At 45.1% G+C, this 20426-nt stretch overlaps 3 protein-coding genes across 3 annotated transcripts; 2 read left to right on the forward strand and 1 right to left on the reverse strand.

Moving 5' to 3' along the window:
- The first annotated feature begins 2498 nt into the window (after positions 1-2498).
- LOC124661539 (probable E3 ubiquitin-protein ligase RHC1A) lies at positions 2499-7327 on the forward strand. The gene is made up of 2 exons (XM_047199401.1): positions 2499-2532; positions 6059-7327. The coding sequence occupies exon 2, from the start codon at positions 6066-6068 to the stop codon at positions 7047-7049; it is 984 nt and encodes a 327-aa protein (XP_047055357.1). The 5' UTR covers positions 2499-2532; positions 6059-6065; the 3' UTR covers positions 7050-7327.
- Positions 7328-8610: 1283 nt separating this feature from the next.
- On the forward strand, positions 8611-13031 carry LOC124660937 (4-diphosphocytidyl-2-C-methyl-D-erythritol kinase, chloroplastic-like). The gene is made up of 11 exons (XM_047198788.1): positions 8611-8908; positions 9372-9467; positions 9565-9633; positions 10046-10150; positions 10248-10304; positions 10401-10601; positions 11237-11329; positions 11397-11496; positions 11626-11725; positions 12361-12446; positions 12632-13031. Exons 1-11 carry the CDS (start codon positions 8717-8719, stop codon positions 12742-12744), a joined length of 1212 nt encoding a protein of 403 aa, XP_047054744.1. The 5' UTR covers positions 8611-8716; the 3' UTR covers positions 12745-13031.
- A 556-nt stretch (positions 13032-13587) lies between these two features.
- Positions 13588-14076, reverse strand: LOC124662894 (sterile alpha motif domain-containing protein 1-like). The gene has a single exon (XM_047200676.1). The coding sequence runs from the start codon at positions 14074-14076 to the stop codon at positions 13588-13590; it is 489 nt and encodes a 162-aa protein (XP_047056632.1).
- Positions 14077-20426: the final 6350 nt, after the last annotated feature.

Consider the following 20426-nt stretch of genomic DNA (forward strand, 5'->3'; position numbering starts at 1 on the left):
TGTAATGAAAAACACGAGAAAAATTACATGCCCTAGTTTAGCTTGTTGGAGATATGTCCAAGAGGCAATAATAAATTAGTTATTGTTATATCTTAGTGTTCATGATAAATGTTTACATCCCATGCTATAATTGTATTAACCGAAACATTGATACATGTGTGTTGTGTAAACAACCAGAGTCCCTAGTAAGCCTCTTGTATAACTAGCTTGTTGATTAATAGATGATCATGGTTTCGTGATCATGAACATTGGATATTGTTAATAACAAGGTTATGTCATTGGGTGAATGATATAATGGACATACACCCATATAAGCGTAGCATAAGATCAAGTCATTAAGTTCAAATTGCTATAAGCTTTCGATACATAGTTACCTAGTCCTTTGACCATGAGATCATGTAAATCACTTACACCGGAAGGGTACTTTGATTACATCAAACGCCATTGCGTAAATGGGTGGTTATAAAGATGGGATTAAGTATTCGGAAAGTATGAGTTGAGACATATGGATCAAGAGTGAGATTTGTCCATCCCGATGACGGATAGATATACTCTGGGCCCTCTCGGTGGAATGATATCTAATTAGCCTGCAAGCATGTGACTGGTTCACAAGGGATATCATATCACGGTACGAGTAAAGAGTACTTATCGGTAACGAGGTTGAACTAGGTATGGAGATACCAACGATCAAACTTCGGATAAGTAAAATATCGCCTGACAAAGGGAATCGGTATCGTATGTGAATGGTTCTTTCGATCACGAAGTCATCGTTAAATATGTGGGAGCTATTATGGATCTCCAGGTCCCGCTATTAGTTATTGATAAGAGAGTGCGGAGGTGCTGCCCAATTGTGGCACCGCCAAGATCTTCTATGCGCTTTTGAAAGCGGCAAGTGATCGTCTACATCCACCACGAGATTTATCTCGTTAACGCTTAGCGATCTTTGAGGGTATGTTGATCTTCACCTCGTTGCTACCATCTACTAGATTAGATCTTGGCTTGTTATTCGTTCTTGCGGTAGGAAATTTTTTATTTTCTATGCTACGAATCCCAACATAGCTTTCATGTGTGTCTTCATGTGAATTCTAACTGGGGATATCTTTGGAATAACATCAACATGAAGTTTGATTCTGATAGAACAACAAATCTCTTGATCACAATTTGGTTGCAATTCAAAAGAAAACAAATGGAGTAATAATGGTGATACAATCAAACTATTCGTCTCCGAGCGGGGTACCATATCAGTAGGACATAACTTCACTTGCCCCTTGATTAAATGGCAAAAGATGGTTGTCACATGTATGTGTAACAACATTCTTCTTTTGTGTGGCGTGAGGAAGCGCAAACATTTTATGGGGAGAAAGAAGCAAAGTAGATCTTTTTCTCTGGATCACTATTAGCTGAATTTGTGAAAAATATTTAAAGTTTCGAGCAATAAACCATGTTAGCCACAATAGGCTGAGGTCTAGCAGGTCTTCGACACCACCTAGGGAGGTGGAGAAGATGGTTCTAGAAGAGTCACATTCCTGATTCAATTCTAGAATATAGAGAAGGATAAGCTAGAGAAGGAAAGAAGGAAGGAAAGGTCGGACCCTACAAAGAGATGTTGTAAGAATAACCGGTGTTCAAGGAGAAACTAGACCAACTGAAAGAAGGTAGCTATGTGATAATTGACAAGTAATACTCTTTTGAAAGTTGAGACACAAAATGACTCTTCATAAAAAATGTAGTAACTCTTTTGCTCAAACGTCATCCTATAATGCATTGAATGTGGTACTTGAGTGGAGCATGTTTTGGCGTTAAAAGAACTTAGAGCCTCTTTGATTCACAAGATTTTGGAAAAAAAACACGGAGATAGAAAAACACACATGATTACAATGTCATATGATTACAATGTCATGCCTACTCCAATCCTACACAATTTCATGCCCCAGAGTTCAATCCCGACACCCTATACGAGTTCAAGATTTGAAACGGACTTTGCTCTTCAATTTTTTGGAGGTAAATTGTTTTTAACCGAACTTTTTAAAGGGGTTCAGTCCCTTCAAATTTCAAGCTGAACATTCCTCTTCTATTTTCTAATATAATACGCATTTTTTAATACTCCGTGGATTTGTGGAGTACAAAAGCTAGTACAGTACTATAATACACCGTGGATTTGTGGGTGATCACTGCTGACACCACATGACACGCGACGACGAACCTAAGCCACCAGTACCGGTCCACATCAATACTTTGAGTTCCGGCCCATACCCCGGCGCAACCCGCTCGTGTGGTGCTGAAGCGCGCCACGCCGCCTCGCGCCGTGCCGCACGCCACTACACGGGGCCTCGCGCTCTACAGCGAACGCCGCACTGCTCACTCCATCATCGGCTCTGCCTCCCGCAAAACCGCCGCGTCTATATCAGAGCATCGCAGCGCCTGATCATTCCATTCCCCCGTCGCACAGTCTCACTCCGCCTCGCCACTCCCCCTCAACTGCCCGTCCCTCACGCCCTCCGCCATCATCTTCCCCACGGATCAAGGATCAAGGTACCGTACCCCGATCGATGCTCTTGTGTTCTTTGATGTTTCAATCGCGTAGGGTTTCTGCATATGCGTCGATCCGGCACCCCTTTCGTGCCCAATTGCGTGCGATTCGGGTTCGTGCGGCATGGCTGTGGAAGATGGATGGATGTTTTGCAAGATTCATACATTGATGATTCCCTGCATTGCGCGTCTATCGTTTCCCGTCCTACCAGAAGGGAATTGGGGCGTGGTCTCAAAGAACTCGTCCTGATTTCTGGCGAGGGTTGTGAGATTAGGGGTTATCTTTTCCTTTTTTCTTTCGCGCCAGAGGAGTGTGTGGCCCTAGGGCTGGGCACGTCGTCGCAAAGATCTTTCCCCCTTTTAAAATTGGACCCGGGGAACAAAGCTGTTGCAACTTGCAGTATGTTAAAAACCTGGTATACTCCAAATCCTGCCCCATTTAGCAGCCACTTGGAAATTTGTTTGGTCACATGGCCTGGATAGTCGATTCGTTGATAATCTGTTATGATCGTGCGTCATGCGTGGCGAGAGATCCCAGACCAAAAGCTATCATGTTTGGCATCGTGCCTAGCTGTCATAGCAAACTCATAGTATACAGTATGCACCCAAACTATATGCAAGCGTTGGATGATCCTCTTTGGGCAAAGGAGTTGCTTCGAGAGGCATATTATAAGGAGTTTATAAGAAGTGGAGTTCTTTTTATTTTTTTTCTCACATGAGTAGAAGCGTGTCTTTGCATTAAGAGGAAGGCACTAAGGTAGCTGAAACAACCAAGGTCTACAGAGACACACAATGCGAGGTATGAGCGGAGCCCTAAAGAAAAACGGCTGACAGTCGGCAACCGGGGATACAAATACCTACCCTATTTTTTCGACAAATTCTCACAAACAACTGGATATGTTTTATATTACCCTATTTCTTTTCGATAAAGAGTGCGCTTTTATTGAACTCAAAACGGCGCATCAAGACGCTACAAGCAAGAACTACCTTATAGCTCACCAAAGAAAATTACCTGGCGTTACTTGTTTATTCAGAGAATACAATGTACTCATACAACCGCGTAAATTTTGGATAGAGTAAATAACCTATCATAAATCCAAGTGGCTGTGGAGGATGGATGGATGGTTTGCTAGATTCATACATTGATGATTCCCGGCATTGCGTGTCTCTTGTTTCCCGTCTTACCTGGGGAACTGGGGCATGGCCTCGAAGAACTTGTCCTGATTTCTGGCGAGGGTTGTGAGATTAGGGGTTATCTTTTTCCCTTTTCTTTCGCGTCAGAGGAGTGTGTGGCCCTAAGGCTGGGTACGTCGTCGCAAAGATCTTTTCCTCTTTTAAAATTCGATTTGGGATAACAAGCTGTTGCAACTTGCAGTATGTTAAAAATCAGGCACGAGTCCTGCCCCATTTAGCAGCCACTTGGAAGTTTGTTTTACAATGCGATTCGTCAATATTCTGTTATAATCGTGCGTCATGCGAGCTGAGAGATCACAGACCAAAAGCCATTCTGTTCAGTATCGTGCCTAGTTGTCATAGCAAACTCATATATAGTATGAAGTATGAACCCAAACTGTAATACTATATGAAATCATTGGATGATCCTCTTTGGGCAAAGGAGTTGCTTCGAGAGGCATATTATAAGGAGTTCATAAAAAGCGGGGTTCTTTTTTTTCCCTCTAACATGAGTAGAAGCGTGTCTTTGCATTAAGAGGAAGACACTAAGGTAGCTGAAACAACCAAGGTCTACAGAGATTCACAATGCGAGGTATGAGGGGAGCACTAAAAAAAAGCGGTTGACAGTCGGCAACAGGGGATACAAATAACTACCCTATTCTTTTAGATAAATTCTCATAAACAACTGGATATGTTTTATATTACCCTATTTCTTTTTGATAATGAGTGCGCTTTTATTAAACTCAAAATGGCGCATCAAGACGCTACAAGCAAGAACTACCTTATAGCTGACCAAAGGAAGTTACCTGACATTACTTGTTTATTATTCAGAGAATGCCGTGTACTCATACAGCCGTGTAAGTTTTGGGTAGAGTAAATAACCTAGTATCATAAATTCAAGTGGTGAGTTTTCCACGTACAACCCTGGGAGTCCTAGGGATGGGTACGTCGTTGCAAAGATCTTTCCCCTTTTTGAAATTGGATTTGGGGAACAAGTTGTTTCAACTTGCAGTATATGTTACTAAATCTGGCAGGAATCTTTCCTTGCTTAGCAGCCACTTGGAAATTAGTTTTGTCACCTAGCCTGGATAGTCGATCGGTTATTCTGGTATAACCGCATTATGTATGGTGAGAAGTTTCACAACAGAAGCTATTCTGTTTTGGTATTGTGCCTGACTGTCATAGGAAACTCATATGTAGCGTGCAGCCAAACTACATGCAAGCACTGGAAAATCTTCTTTGGCCAAAGGAGTTGCTTTGCGAGGCATATTAGAATAAGTTCAATTGACAAATAAAGCAGAATTTTTTTCTAGGAGGATGATTGGCCCGTAAGCCTCATGATCAGTGATCATATAAATCGTGTTCTTTCTTTTTTTCTCTCAAACACATGGAAGCGTGTATTTGCATTAAGAAGGCACTAAGATAGCAGAAACAATAATAGGCCCACAAAGATTTACAATATTATGAGGTATAAGTGTGGTTCTGGAAAATGAGGTTGACAGTTGGCAACTGGTGATACAAAGAACTATACCTTAGAGTTCACCAAGAAAAAAAACTCTGGAAGTTAATTTTTTTATTCAGAGGACCATGTAGATAGCATGTTCACATGAGACCTAGTAAAATTTGGATAGAGTGAATAACCTATCATAAATCCAAGTGGTGAGTTTTTCATGCCTATAGGGGTTGGGTGTTCATTCCCAGAACACCCAGTCTAAGAAGCTAGTGCAGTGTGGTAGAAGAAGCAATAAGCACTGTCTTCAGTCTTTACAAACCTTCGTCTTCTAGAATACCAGTCTTCCAAAGCTCAGTGGGATAAGTTTCGGTGAGGAACTTTAGTTGTTTGCATCTATTGTTTCCTTCCTATACTGAGAACTGTACAATAGCCCTGAGATGCTAACCGTGATAAAATGTGGAGACTAGTACATTTCAGAGCGTATTCAGCATTCTATAGAAACCGGATGGTTTAGATTCTATCTTTTATTACTTGAACAAGAGATTATCACTGCACTAGCACTGGCCTTATGAAATCATTTCCTTGGTCTTCTTCTGTATTCATTACATGGAGCTAATTGTTATAGCCTATAGGCATGCAACCATAAAGATCCAAGTTAAATAGGAAATAGACAGGTGACATTTGCATTGCAGCTAAACACAAAGATTTTGCTTCATGAGAAATGTAATCCACATTAACAGACTTGTGATCTGATGGGTTAAGTGTAATACTCCAGCATAGTTATCCTGGTTACATTTTTTCTTCAGTATTCACCTCAGCTACTGTACATTTTAAAGATCATTTGTCGTTGGTACTTCATTTAGTGAAGCATTCCGCTAATGGTGGGAACTTAATTTGTCGCAGAAAGAAGATGTCAAATAGAGCCACACATTGGTGCTATGCCTGCCGTCGGCCAATTCGTCTTCGTGGACAAGATATAATCTGCCCCAACTGCAATGATGGCTTTATCCAAGAGATCAGTGAGACAGGAGGCGCGTTGAACTCTTACGGTATCTTTGGCCCACGCTTCGATGATCGCCAAGATAGAAGATTCGGAATGATGGAGGCTATGTCTGCCGTTTTGCGTCAGCGGATGGCAGAGATGGGCAGCAATCCTGTGTTTGACCCAAGTGCAGCTGGGGTAAGCGCTGAACGAGGAAGGCAGCCCTCTCTCGGCCCTAGGCTGATATTTGGCAGCAACATGCCTGCTCACCCGAGCGAAAGCAGCGGTGTAAACATCCGCGTCAGGGGAGGTCGCAGAATTGGAGCCGATCGACCAAACTTCAGTGGCTTCCTTGCCAGTCCCAGTATTGAAGCTATGTTTGAGCAGCTGCTGCTGCAGACTAGCAACCGTCAGGGGCCACCGCCGGCTCCTCAGTCCGCAATCGACTCAATGCCGGTGGTGAAGATAAGCCGCAGGCATCTCAGCGATGATCCACACTGTCCAGTCTGCACGGACAAATTCGAGGTCGGCTCGGAGGTGAGGGAGATGCCGTGCAAGCACCTGTACCATGGCAGCTGCATCATCCCCTGGTTGCTCCAGCACAACTCTTGCCCGGTTTGCCGCCATCCGCTGCCGCCACAGCGAGGATCAGATGATGCCCCCATCCGTTCACCTTCAGTCCGCACTAGCGAAACCCCTAGTCGTGCGGTCACCGGAGCTGATGTCAGGCCTGTTGTAACTGTAAGGGATGATGACGACGGAAGCAACTCTTTCTCGTTTCTCTGGCCATTCGGCTCGTCGAGCCCCAGTCCTAGTTCTTACCAGTACGAAGGAGCTGTGGGTGGTGAGCCTGCCGTCTTTGACGAAGACCCCAGCCAGATAACCTATTGCGAGTGGCACTACGACCCCTGATTCCATGAGCTCCTGCTCCAAGCTGTCTCTGCAGCAATTCTTGCAGTAAACCTGCAGACATGCCTGGATGTGAGTGAAGTTCACCTTATATTTACCTACCTGTGTGTGAATTGGAGCTGTGTATAACTTTAAACTGTCTACTGAGCAGTGAACAACTACATTCTGTAGTAGTACTAGTATATATCGAAATGTACTACCTGTCGGCTGAACTTCGTTCCTTTTACGTTTTAGATGTACTGAACTTCGTTCCTGACCGAGCATAAAAGAATCCTGTCAAAAGAAGGTAGGCCTGTTTTTCATCGGATTTGCTATGTTTTAGTTGAATGAGAATTTTTATCATTCATAAAAGAAGGCAAGGGCAACCACATTTAAAAAAAGTGCAACTGAAATGAGTTACACTTTTCTCTAAACTTTTCTCATATGGCAGAGATTTGAAGAAAATTTTAGACGATTTTTTTTTGCGAAACATAGACACATGCTCCTAAATATGTATATATACTCACCCTTATGAACGCACACACAAACACGCTTTCTCTAGGCGCACCTTCGAAAAAAATAATTTCAAGAAACATATCCGCTAGATCTTGAGATTGATGAAGTCATTACACGGTGATCTCTCTTTCCACGGAAAAAATATTTCGTCTTTACAAGATACTAAATATTCATAGGGGCGAGTGTATACGCACATATGTGAACGTCTGCATTTGTACTGTGTTTTCTAAAATAAAATATGTTAAATCTAATGTTTAAACTCTGGCAAGTTGGAATGCTAGTGACCTCCTAACTATCAAACCACATATTGATCAAAAAGTGTCTTCGACACATGGACACCAGTGTTCCCTTCAATTTCAGATTTTTTAAAATTTTAAAATCTCACACTTCTATGTCTCTAAAAATTATGGTGTTAAATATATAGATAGATATGTACAGTATGAGTTTATGCAAAAAAATGTCCCGTTAAAAAATACGTTGTATTTGGGAAATATAAAGAAGACAAATTTGTGACAGTAAATGGTAGTACAATAGTATTAAAATAATACTCCTTAAAATTTGTTTATTTTGTATTCCTTAAAATTTAAAGTATTTTTTTGTCAAAAATTTGTTTATTTTGTATTCCTTAAAATTTAAAGTATTTTTTACCGGAATTTTTTTGTGTAGACTCCTCCTGTACATATCTATCTACGTATTTAATGTCATATTTTTTTAGAAAAATAGAAGTGTGAGATTTTTAAAAAAATTAAAAATCTGGAAGTGAAGTGAGCACTGGTGCCCATATACACCAAATCCCTATCCCATATTGATTCCCAATTTTTAGACGATTGCAAACCCGTTTCTCTTCATCTAGTCTAGCCTAAAAGAAACGTGGCGGGGAGCATCACGCGAGTCGTAACACGAGGAATTGGGAGATCCCATTTTGTCCTTGGTGGTGCACATGAGGCAGAGCAGACTTATCTATCTCGCGATGGGTTGGGTCATCGTGTTCCAAGTTTCCAAACACATGTCGAAGACGAGGAACGCCTCTTGACCGGACGGCGGCTCAAACCCGTCGTCTCCAAACATCCCCCAGCCCACCCACCACCAGAGTGGCGGCTAGCTACTGTATTTCCTAGCTCCCATCTCGTTCACCGTCTCTCCGCTCCGGCTCCAGGTAGCGGCAGCCGGCAGCCATGGCTTGCTCCACCCATCTTCTCTCGCAGAGCCTGTACCAATCCCACCGCCCGAGCCCGGGCGCGTCCAGGCACCTCCGGTTCCAGGCCCGGCCCGCGGCGGCGGCTTGGTCCTGCTCCAGCGCCAGGAGCCGCCGGTCTCCCAGTGTAAGAGTCGCCGCATCGGCGGAGCAAGGGAGGAGGCAAGTGGAGGTACTTTGCCTGAGCCATCTCTTATCTGCTCTGCCGGGGTTTAGACCGAGACCAGAACTGGCTGCTGTAATTGGGAAACCTGTATGGGGATAGCTGAATATAACTTGTGGCGAAGATGATTCAGTGTAACTAATAGCATGCTCAGTAGTCGTGGAAAATGTTACATGCTAGCAACTGTTTTGTGAAAGGGGATTCAGTAGCTCACTTTTTAAACGGAAATTCAGTACTAGCTCACTTAAGAACTTGGTTTGCCTTTTCAAGTAAGCAGGTTTATTTCGAGCTGTGTGATGTACTATCCTCTAACATAGTGCTGGGAATAGCGGCCATAAACTATTTCCATGGGTGTTTTTTTTTTACGAATTATGTAAATGTTACTGCCGTTTTGGCAATTTAAGAAAGCTGCTGCAATTCTTCATTCCCCTACCCGTTTTCATATTGTAATTTATGGCTTCATTTGTTTTAGCTTACCTATGACGCACAAGGCAAGTTCAACCAGCTAGCCGACCAAATTGACCAGAATGTCGGGATTACACGGCTCAACCTATTCTCACCTTGCAAAGTATGTCCCTGTTATGTTTTTGATAAGTACCGAAGTGTTTTATTTATTTATTTCATTTGCACTCCGAGCTCAGGCTGTATAGCATTTCTCCTTGTAGATTAATGTGTTCCTGAGGATGACAGGGAAGAGACCAGATGGGTTCCATGACCTGGCTTCTCTGTTTCATGTAAGTTATTTCTTGTGCTTCTTTTAGTGCTTTTTAAATGAGCATTATGTGGAAAATGGTGATTTCTTTTCAGTTTGTATTCCAGTCATATTTTCAATGGTGATTAATGTGTGTGGAAGATTAACAAATGAACTCCGTAAAGATATTTTTTTTTTATAATCTTTAAGATGCACTAAGTTTATGAACTATATGATCTTTTCTGGGTTAACTATAGCCATTATCTGAACTATAGCCATTCTCTTGGCACTTCTTATATGAAATTTGATACACTTTCCAGGGTGTCTTCTAGTAAAAAAAAATCATATGCTATAGTACCTCCTTTTCTTCTACTTGTTCATGGGTGGTTAAGGTGCATTCTGATTAATATAGTTATCTTTGTGTCACTTTTATAATGCTATGTATGAATTACCAGGTGGTTAGTTTGGGTGATACTATCAAATTCTCACTGTCTCCAAGTAAGAGCATAGATCGGCTATCAACCAATGTAGCAGGTGTCCCAGTTGATGAAAGTAATTTGGTATGTTTACTATAGATATATTTTATATCTAAAAACAAATGCAATGTAAACATTTACACCTTAATGTAGTTTACTTTTTTGTTTCATGAATCTGCAGATCATCAAGGCTCTCAATCTTTACCGCAAGAAAACTGGAACAGACAAGCACTTTTGGGTCAGTCAACTGTGCATTGTTTTGATATTTATAATTGCCAATGGTTTTTCTTTTTCTGTTGTCATATGATTTACTGTTGTCCTTGCTGGAATGCAGATACATCTCGATAAGAAAGTTCCAACTGGTGCTGGTCTTGGAGGCGGAAGCAGTAATGCTGCAACTGCACTATGGGCCGCTAACCAATTTAGTGGTGGCATTGCCACCGAACAAGATCTTCAAGAGTGGTCGGGTGAGATTGGATCAGATATCCCCTTCTTCTTTTCACGAGGAGCAGCATACTGTACTGGTAGAGGAGAGGTATGCCACACACTCTTAGTTATATTTTCTTTCTTGAATCTTGGTAATATGAGTTAGGATTCCAAATTCTTTCCTGAAGTTGCTGGAAATTGAGTGATGCTTTTGTGTGGTACTCTATTGGCATGGAACTCTTAGTTCTAAAATTGGCAGCATAATTAGGGTCTTCCAGAAGTTCAGTACTTTTTCATGTTCGTTATATGTTAGAAAAGATGAAAATCCAAGCCACATTAAGATTCCCTGGAGCATAGCCGTCATTGATTTTTTTTATGAGTGCATCTATCATATTCTGTTGGGTTTCATATCTAGCCTACCCCAACTTGCTTGGGAAAAATGTTTTGATGTTGTTTTTGTTGTATCTATCATATTCTAGACCTGAAATAATTAAGTATTTCACCTGAACTCTGTTGAACTTATTAACGGCTGCTTAGGTTTAGCTGATACACTATTGCAATTGGGTCATACTATGTTACTGTTTCTTATTTGTAGAAGTGTGTTCAAGTAAATATTGACATTTGTAGAGGGGTTCTTTGATATAAATTAGAGACTGACATTGAGATGTATATCCACGATCCATTTTTACCTTGCTGCTGAAATGGCTGATCATAATCTACAACTTTCAACCTAAATGTATGCAGATTGTCCAAGATATTCCGGATCTATTGCCGATAAATCTGCCAATGGTTCTAATAAAGCCACCTGAAGCATGCTCAACTGCTGAGGTTTACAAGGTAATTAGGCACATACCTTTCTTAATGTAAAGTTCATGCTTTTCCTAACAAGCTTCGTGTACTGCAGCGACTCCGGTTAGATCAGACTAGTCAAGCTGATCCATTGGCTTTACTCAAGGAGATAACGCAAAACGGGATATCACAGGATGTCTGTATAAATGATCTAGGTATGCAGTGTGATTATGATAATTTTTTATAGGCTATCGCTGGACATCTTCAATTTTCTTATTTCTGTAAGTATGTTGCTGAATAACATTTAGTGAAGATGGTTCACCTTCCTTCTCTACTTTTTCCAGAGCCCCCAGCTTTTGAGGTATTGAAATCACTAAAGAGGTTGAAGAAACGTATTATGGCATCCAACAGGGGGGAATACAGTGCTGTTTTTATGTCAGGAAGGTAATAGGGGCATATGTTACTGAACTATGAAGAACCTGATTATTTCGTAGTAGCCATATTCTACCGCTATTTACCATCATATAATCATTTGCCTTTTCCCTCTATTCATATTAGACATACCTCAAATCATTCTACTTTATAAGGCGTAGTTAGCATTGATACGGGAGGTACCAAACCACTGTCATTAACCATGCTGTAAAATTTCAGTAGAAAAAATGATATTTGAGGTGTGAGAATCCATGCTACATACTCCCTCCATCTCTTTTCATAAGGCGTAATCCCCTGCACGAGAATTATCACGTCCACAGGTGGACCGAATAAACAAAGCCAGGTCGTTTGGAATATGAATTGGCATTCATCCCAAACATCCAGTAAGGGCGTTTCGGAGGGGTAGACTTATATATAAGAGATCTATGAAAATCCTCTCAGATGGCGAATTGCACCTAACAATTAAAGACAAAATCTTAAAATTTTAACGCCCTATAGAAGAGGGACAGAGGGAGAAATATGATAATACCAATCATAGTTAATATACCACCCCATGACTATCCAACACTTTATATGTGCATTTGGGACTTGGAATCACATTTGGAGCAACAATTTTATCGTTACACCATTGTGCATGTTTCATGCAGTGGGAGCACTATTGTTGGAATCGGTTCCCCAGATCCGCCTGCGTTTGTGTATGACGATGAGGACTACAAGGATGTTTTTGTGTCAGGTATGCTGCCTGCTGCATTTCACAAAAATTGTGTTTGTCACCTATGCACAGACAAAAAGGCTGAGCTGAATTGCTAAGCAGATGACAAAACTGGATTGCTGATATCTGAATATACAAAAAGGAGTATTTAAAAATCTGGAATCTGTGTTGTACTCATTTTGAATTCTCCGTGTCTTTGGGTGCAGAGGCTTGCTTCCTGACTCGCGAGGAGAACGAGTGGTACAGAGAACCACTCACCTCAAACACCACGTTTAGCAAAGAAGATTTACCGTCAGAGGCAGCACCAGTTGTTGACTGACCGAGCGAGGTTCTGTATCGGCTAGCAGTTTTGTGGTTATAGTACACGGGTCTTCATCTGGTCTGATCAATGTCTCCGAATGGCAAGAGAACATGTCGCACCATAATTTGTTGATAGGCAAATTTGATATCACAAAGGAACATTTCATTGAATTAAGCAACCCCTTGAACTATTTTACAGTATATATAATGCCAGCATATCCAGCCATAACCAATTACAAAAGTCTCCAGATAACATTTTTTTCTGAAACATCCAGCAAATGCTGGATTTTCTGTATTACAAGCAGGCAGTCTCCGGGTAACTTGGCAAAAAGGTTACTAGCATATGCTGTGCATTTCCTTGTACGAGAGAAAAGATCAAGTTTGGTTACACAAAAGAACTGGTTGTTAGTGAGGCTTCAGGTGAAGTTTCTTCAGTATTAGACTGCTCATAGTGGGAGTAACATAGCTAGTAACATCACACATCTCAAGACATTTTGATGACATGTCATGTCAATAAATGAAGAAAGAGAGTAACGTGGTAACTAGCTATGTTACCATAACATCACACACCCCAAGGCAAAATGAGTCTACAACATAATAAATGACACAATGCATGACACCACATATAAGTTACTACCCACTATGAAGGTAGTAACCTAGACTAGTAACATGTCATATGTTACTAGTCTAAGTTACTCCCCACTATGACCAGCCTTAGCTGCAGCATCAGCGTTGACTTCCATTTACACACATTCCCTAACAACTGTAACTAGCACACACATGATCACAGAAGAGAACGACAGCTACTGCAGATGATGTACAACAGCAGAAATTGACGCCATGAATGTTGCATCCTACTGTACTACTGATGATGTACATCAGCACATTCCGGTTCATCATGTGTTTCCGGTTCCCCCTGATCGCCCGCCGCCGCCACTGGCTGTGAATCCCCGTCTTGGCGATCCCCAACGCCGCGGGGCGACGCCGCATCCTCCTCTCCCTCCTCCTCCACAACCGGTGAATCTTCGCCGGCGGGCTTGGGGTCGAGGGCCTCCTGCTGCTCGGCGGGCGCGGGCGGGTTGAAAGACCCGAACTTGGGCGTCGTCTCCGGCGGCACGAAGCCGCCGCGCGAGTGCTGGAACGAGAAGGACAGGCCGTCGCGGTGCCCGTCCTCCTCCGCCGCCGCCGCGGCGCAGGGGACGCCGTCGAGCGTCGCGACGAACGCGCGGCGCCGCTTCGGCCCGGGCCGCTCCTCGTCGTCGACGTCGTCCGCCGGGGCGGCGCGCTTCTCCGGGACGGGCGGTGGTGGGGCCGCGGGCGCGGGGCTCTCGGCCCGCGCCTCTGCCGCCATCCGGGCTGGAGAGTAGAGCGTTGGGCGGGGGGAATTGGACGGGCAGGGAAGCGGGGCAGGCGGAGGTTGGATCGGGGAGGTCTGTCCGCGGGCTGGATCGGGGCGGTGGAGTTTTCTATTCCGGGCCGAGTCACCGTGCGCGTGCTCGCCAGCTTCCTTTGTGACGCCGTGACGGTGGTAACATGGCAGCCTCGTGGACTCGTGGTCGTGGGCACGGGACGAAACAGCGCAAGCAGGCGCGAGCTTTTGTGCTGCTGTGGGTGTGGCGGGCAACTCGCTGCGACGCGCGCACCAGCTACTCGCGTCGCTGGCTGGTAGCTGCAAGTGCCATCGTGCCGAAGTGCGGCCGGATCTCTAGGGGCGCCTTTGGTAGTATGGCCTCGCCTTAGAGCATCTCTAGTTGCGTCCCCCAAAGAGCGCTGGATCGAGCGTTTGTGAGACGTGTTTTGTTCGTGCTGTGTTTGGGGATGTCGCTCCACAGCCGCGTCCCCTAAACGCCGTCCCCAATCAGAAATTCAAATTGTTGCATTCAAAAGAGATCGTTCCCGCCAAATCGTCGCGATCAGAGTAGCGGCGATCAACTGGGCGCGATCATATTACAGACCGGTGGTGCATGGTAATTAGAAGAAGGGGTTGGGCGACGGCGACGTATCCTGAGTCGACGCAGGCCCATCGATCACGATGACCTCGTCGCGATCTGCCCGGTGTTGTGAATGCTCTGTCGCCGACGCAGAGGCCGACGCAGGTGTAGCTTGATAGAAGACGCGTCAGCCGGCTCTTGCTCCGCGGTTGCTGCCGCTGCCTGGGCCGCCGCGTCGGCCGCAGCGTCGGTCGCCGCCATTTTGGCTTCGATGTCGTCGAGGATCTGGCCTTTGAAAAAGTTGTGTGCCGCCCGCGTCCGAGGAGACATTCCCTCTGTCGATGCTCTCAGCAGGCACATGTCGTCCCTGCGTTTCTTGAGCTCCAACTTCTCCTCTTGCCTCTTGAGCAGCTCCGCCCACCTTTCGTCGGCCTTTTTTGTCACGGGAGAGAAAGGTCGAGGAGACATCGGCGAGGCATTTCGTGATCGATGCCTGCGTCTTCTCACACGACGCGGCGTCGACCAAGGCGGCCTTGGCAGCTTGTTACCAGTAGGACGCCCTGCCGACGTTGCCAGCGGCGCGTCCAGATCAATGGCGTCCTTCCCCTTGGACAACGACAGGCGCGTCAACCGCCATTTCTCGTTCACTTTGAGCTTGCTATAGCAATGCATCAGCGCGAAAGACTTGTGACCTTTCGAGTTCTTCCGGTACAAATCCATGGCCTTGTCAAACTAACCAAAGGAAGCGGAATCATTTCATCGAACACAATATAGGCGCTACAGATTATGGAAGAAAGAGTCGTACCAGTTGGGCGACGTCGGCGCCGGCTCGTCGGCTCCGGTCACTAAGTCGTGATGGTATCCATGGAAGGAGTTCACCGACGCCTGGATGATGGCCCATCGCATCGACATTGCCTTTTGGCTCCTCTTCATTGTCACTTTGTTGTAGTCGCTCTTGATGAGCTTGCGCTTATCGAACTCGGCCTTGATCCTCGCCCAATACTTCCCGTATTTTTGGTTGGCGCCGATGATGGAGTCATGGCTCACCGTCGCCCACGACTCGCACAGACAAAGATCCTCCAAAACCGTCCATTTGGGGCCTCGTGTGCCCGACACCTTCTTCTTCTTTTTCTTCTTCGTCCTCACGTCGTCCGCGTCTACCTCCACGAGATCATCGTCACCGGCACCCTCCTCGTCCTCTTCCTCGCCGCCCTCTTCGTCCTCGTCATCGTCCTCGTCGTCGTCCTCCACCCCCTCCTCTTCCTCGTCATCCTCGTCCTCACCCCCGTCCTCCTCCACAGCACCTGCGCCGTCGAATTCGAGCGGCCCCCTGCGGCTAGTGAAAGGGTCGCCGTCCGGACCGCGTCCTGGCTCGCGCTGCTCGTACGCCGGGGAGTAGAGGTTGCTGGGGTTGAAGCCGCCATGCGGCAGCGCATCCTGGTAGTGGGGCGACAAGTTAGGCGTCACGCACCCGGGAGGGTGGAGGGGCCGTCGTTGTAGAAGGCGGATGACGACAGAGAGATCACTCCCGGAACGTACACCGGCACAGGCGTACTCCATGGGCTCGCGTTGGTGGCGGCGAGACACCTGGCCATTATGTGCTGGTGCTGGCGTGCCGCCAGAGCCTTCTTCTCCTGCTCCGCCGCCCTCCATCCTTTTCGCTCCGCCATCGCCATCCTCCGGCGCAGACAATCTTGCTGCCATTGATCTTCGGTCCATCCTTCCGGCTTCTTCTTCGAAGTCGGCGCCTTCCGCGGCTTCGCGAACGGCGCTTTCGCCCCTTTCGTCGCATTGCCCGGTGGCTTCTTGGCCGCTTTCTTGGCCATCTTTTTGGGGGCTGTCGGCGGCGCCATGGAATGGGGAGAGGGTAGCGGCGGCGGGTGGACGGCGGGAGGGAGAAACAAATCGGCGCGATAGGCGAAATGAATCGGTGGTGGGATATGTGTTGGGAGGCCAGAAATGCGCGGCGGGATAGGCGCGATGTGGCGGGAGGGGCGGGATTTGGCGGGAGTGGGAGACGAATTTTCCCTATGCCGCTGACGCGTCGGCCCCGCGTCGGTTCGCCTCGCTTTTCGTTGTGTCCGGAGTGCCCGGAGCGTCCCCTGTGGGACGGGGACGGGCTCGGGGCGCCGGACACCGTATCCGGCCGCGCCGGACAAAATTCGGCTTTGGGGGACGCGGCTGGAACCTTTTTTGTTTCGGCGCACCCCAAATTGCTTTGGGGGACGCGGCTGGAACCATTTTTTGGTCCGGCGCACCCCAAATTGCTTTGGGGGACGCTTTGGGGGACACGACTGGAGATGCTCTTAGTTTGTACCGAGCCATCTATTTTGGCCCATTTGGTTAACCGATTTCAAGCAAATCTGCCATGGTTTGGAAACCTGAGCTTTCAGAGTTTGTGCTCAACCGGTTGGTTCAGCTCGTCCGTAGCGGCGTATGTTTTAACATGAGATTCAAAGAGAATAAGATGAAGAAGGTAGATGCTGATGTTCTTGCATTTGATGGCATACATGCAAAGGCGGATTTGGGCCCCAGGCTACACGGGACACGGCGTGGGGCGTTGATGTCTACGGGAGCTTCTATTCTTGTAGACAGTGTTGGGCCTCCAAGAGCAGAGGTTTGTAGAACAGCAGCAAGTTTCCCTTAAGTGGATACCCAAGGTTTATCGAACTCAGGGAGGAAGAGGTCAAAGATATCCCTCTCATGCAACCACTGCAACCACAAAGCAAGAAGTCTCTTGTGTCCCCAACACACCTAATAGGTGCACTAGTTCGGCGAAGAGATAGTGAAATACGAGGTGGTATGAATAAGTATGAGCGGTAGCAACGGTGCCGAGAAAAGTGCTTGGCGTGTAGTTGATGGTGGTGGTATTGCAGCGAGTAATGCGATAAAACGATAAACAAGCGGTAGTAACTCAGCGGTAGTAACTGCAATAGTAGTAAACAAGCGGTAGTAACTCAGCGGTATTTAGGAACAAGGCCTAGGGATTACACTTTCACTAGTGGACACTCTCAACATTGATCACATAACGAGAATAGATAAATGCATACTCTACACTTTTGTTGGATGATGAACACATTGCGTAGGATTACACGAACCCTCAATGCCGGAGTTAACAAGCTCCACAATAATGCTCATGTTTAAGTAACCTTTAGTGTAAGATAGATCAACGCTACTAAACCAAGTACTAGCATAGCATGCACACTTGTCACCTTCATGCATATGTAGGAGGAATAGATCACATCAATATTATCATAGCAATAGTTAACTCCATAATCTACAAGAGATCATGATCATAGCATAAACCAAGTACTAACACGGTGCACGCACTGTCACCTTTGCACACATGCGGGAGGAATAAAACTACTTTAATAACACATCACTAGAGTAGCACATAGATAAATTGTGATACAACATGTTGCAATCATAAAGAGATATAAATAAGCACCTCACTATGCCATTCAACGGTGAATAAGTATTACGTGAAATCTAGCCTAAGAGACCCACACGGTGCACACCTTGTCACCTTTACACACGTGGGACGAGGAGTCTCCGGAGATCACATAAGTAAAACTCACTTGACTAGCATAATGACATCTAGATTACAAGCATCATCATATGAATCTCAATCATGTAAGGCAGCTCATGAGATTATTGTATTGACACACATAGGAGAGAGATGAACCACATAGCTACCGGTACAGCCCCGAGCCTCGATGGAGAACTACTCCCTCCTCATGGGAGCGGCGGCGGTGATGAAGATGGCGGTGGAGATGGCAGCGGTGTCGATGGAGAAGCCTTCGGGGGCACTTCCCCGCTCCGGCGGCGTGCGGAACAGAGATCTGTCCCCGGATCTTGGCTTCGCGATGGCGGCGGCTGCGGCGGGTTTACGTGGGTTTCGTCAATTGGTCTCGGGTTTTCTGATCCGGGGGCTTTATATAGGCGAAGAGGCGGCGCGGGAAGGTCGAAGGGGGTCCACACCCTAGGGGGCGCGCCCCCTTGGCCGCGCCGGGCTAGGGTTTGGTGGCCCTGTGCCTCTTCTGCGGCGGTTCTCGTGTGTTCGGATGCTTCGGGTAAAATAGGAACACAGGCGTTGATTTCGTCCGATTCGAGAATATTTCGTTACTAGGATTTACGAAACCAAAAACAGCGAGAAAACGAGAGCGGCACTTCGGCATCTTGTTAATAGGTTAGTTCCGGAAAATGCACGAATATGACATAAAGTGTGCATAAAACATGTAGATAACATCAATAATGTGGCATGGAACACAAGAAATTATCGATACGTTGGAGACGTATCGGCATCCCCAAGCTTAGTTACTGCTCGTCCCGAGCGGGTAAAACGATAACAAAGATAATTTACTGGAGTGACATGCCATCATAAACTTGATCATACTATTTGTAAAGCATATGTAGAGAATGCAGCGATCAAAACAATGGTAATGACATGAGTAAACAAGCTGAATCATAAAGCAAAGACTTTTCATGAATAGCACTTCAAGACAAGCATCAATAAGTCTTGCATAAGAGTTAACTCATAAAGCAATAATTCAAAGTAAAGGCATTGAAGCAACACAAAAGAAGATTAAGTTTCAGCGGTTGCTTTCAACTTGTAACATGTATATCTCATGGATAATTGTCAATGCAAAGCAATATAACAAATGCAATATGCAAATATGTAAGAATCAATGCACAGTTCACACAAGTGTTTGCTTCTTGAGATGGAGAGAAATAGGTGAAGCTGACTCAACAATAAAAGTAAAAGAATGGTCCTTCAAAGAGGAAAGCATCGATTGCTATATTTGTGCTAGAGCTTTGATTTTGAAAACATAAAGAGAGCATAAAAATAAAGTTTTGAGAGGTGTATGTTGTTGTCAACGAATGGTAGCGGGTACTCTAACCCCCTTGCCGGACAAACCTTCAAAGAGCGGCTCCCATTTTATTTTATTTTTGGATGGCACTCCTTCCAACCTTTCTTTCACAAACCATGGCTAACCGAATCCTCGGGTGCACTGCCAACAATCTCATACCATGAAGGAGTACCTTTTTATTTTAGTTTTATTATGATGACACTCCTCCCAACCTTTGCTTACACAAGCCATGGCTAACCGAATCCTTCGGGTGCCAGTCCAACAATCACATACCATGGAGGAGTGTCTATTTTTGTTAATTAATTTGGGACCGGGAATCCCATTGCCGAGCTCTTTTTGCAAAATTATTGGATAAGCGGATGAAGCCACTAGTCCATTGGTGAAAGTTGCCCAACAAGATTGAAAGATAAACACCACATACTTCCTCATGAGCTATAAAACATTGACACAAATAAGAGGTAATAAATTTTGAATTGTTTAAAGGTAGCACTCAAGCAATTTACTTTGGAATGGCGGGAAATACCATGTAGTAGGTAGGTATGGTGGACACAAATGGCATAGTGTTGTTTGGCTCAAGTATTTGGATGCATGAGAAGTATTCCCTCTCGATACAAGGTTTAGGCTAGCAAGGTTATTTGAAACAAACACAAGGATGAACTGGTGCAGCAAAACTCACATAAAAGACATATTGAAAACATTATAAGACTCTACACCGTCTTCCTTGTTGTTCAAAACTCAATACTAGAAATTATCTAGACTTTAGAGAGACCAATTATGCAAACCAAATTTTAGCATGCTCTATGTATTCTTCACTAATAGGTGCAAAGTATATGATGCAAGAGCTTAAACATGAGCACAACAATTGCCAAGTATCACATTACCCAAGACATTATAGCAAT

The sequence above is a fragment of the Lolium rigidum genome, chromosome 6 (genome assembly GCF_022539505.1).
Source record: "Lolium rigidum isolate FL_2022 chromosome 6, APGP_CSIRO_Lrig_0.1, whole genome shotgun sequence".
NCBI classification, from domain to species: Eukaryota; Viridiplantae; Streptophyta; class Magnoliopsida; order Poales; family Poaceae; genus Lolium; species Lolium rigidum.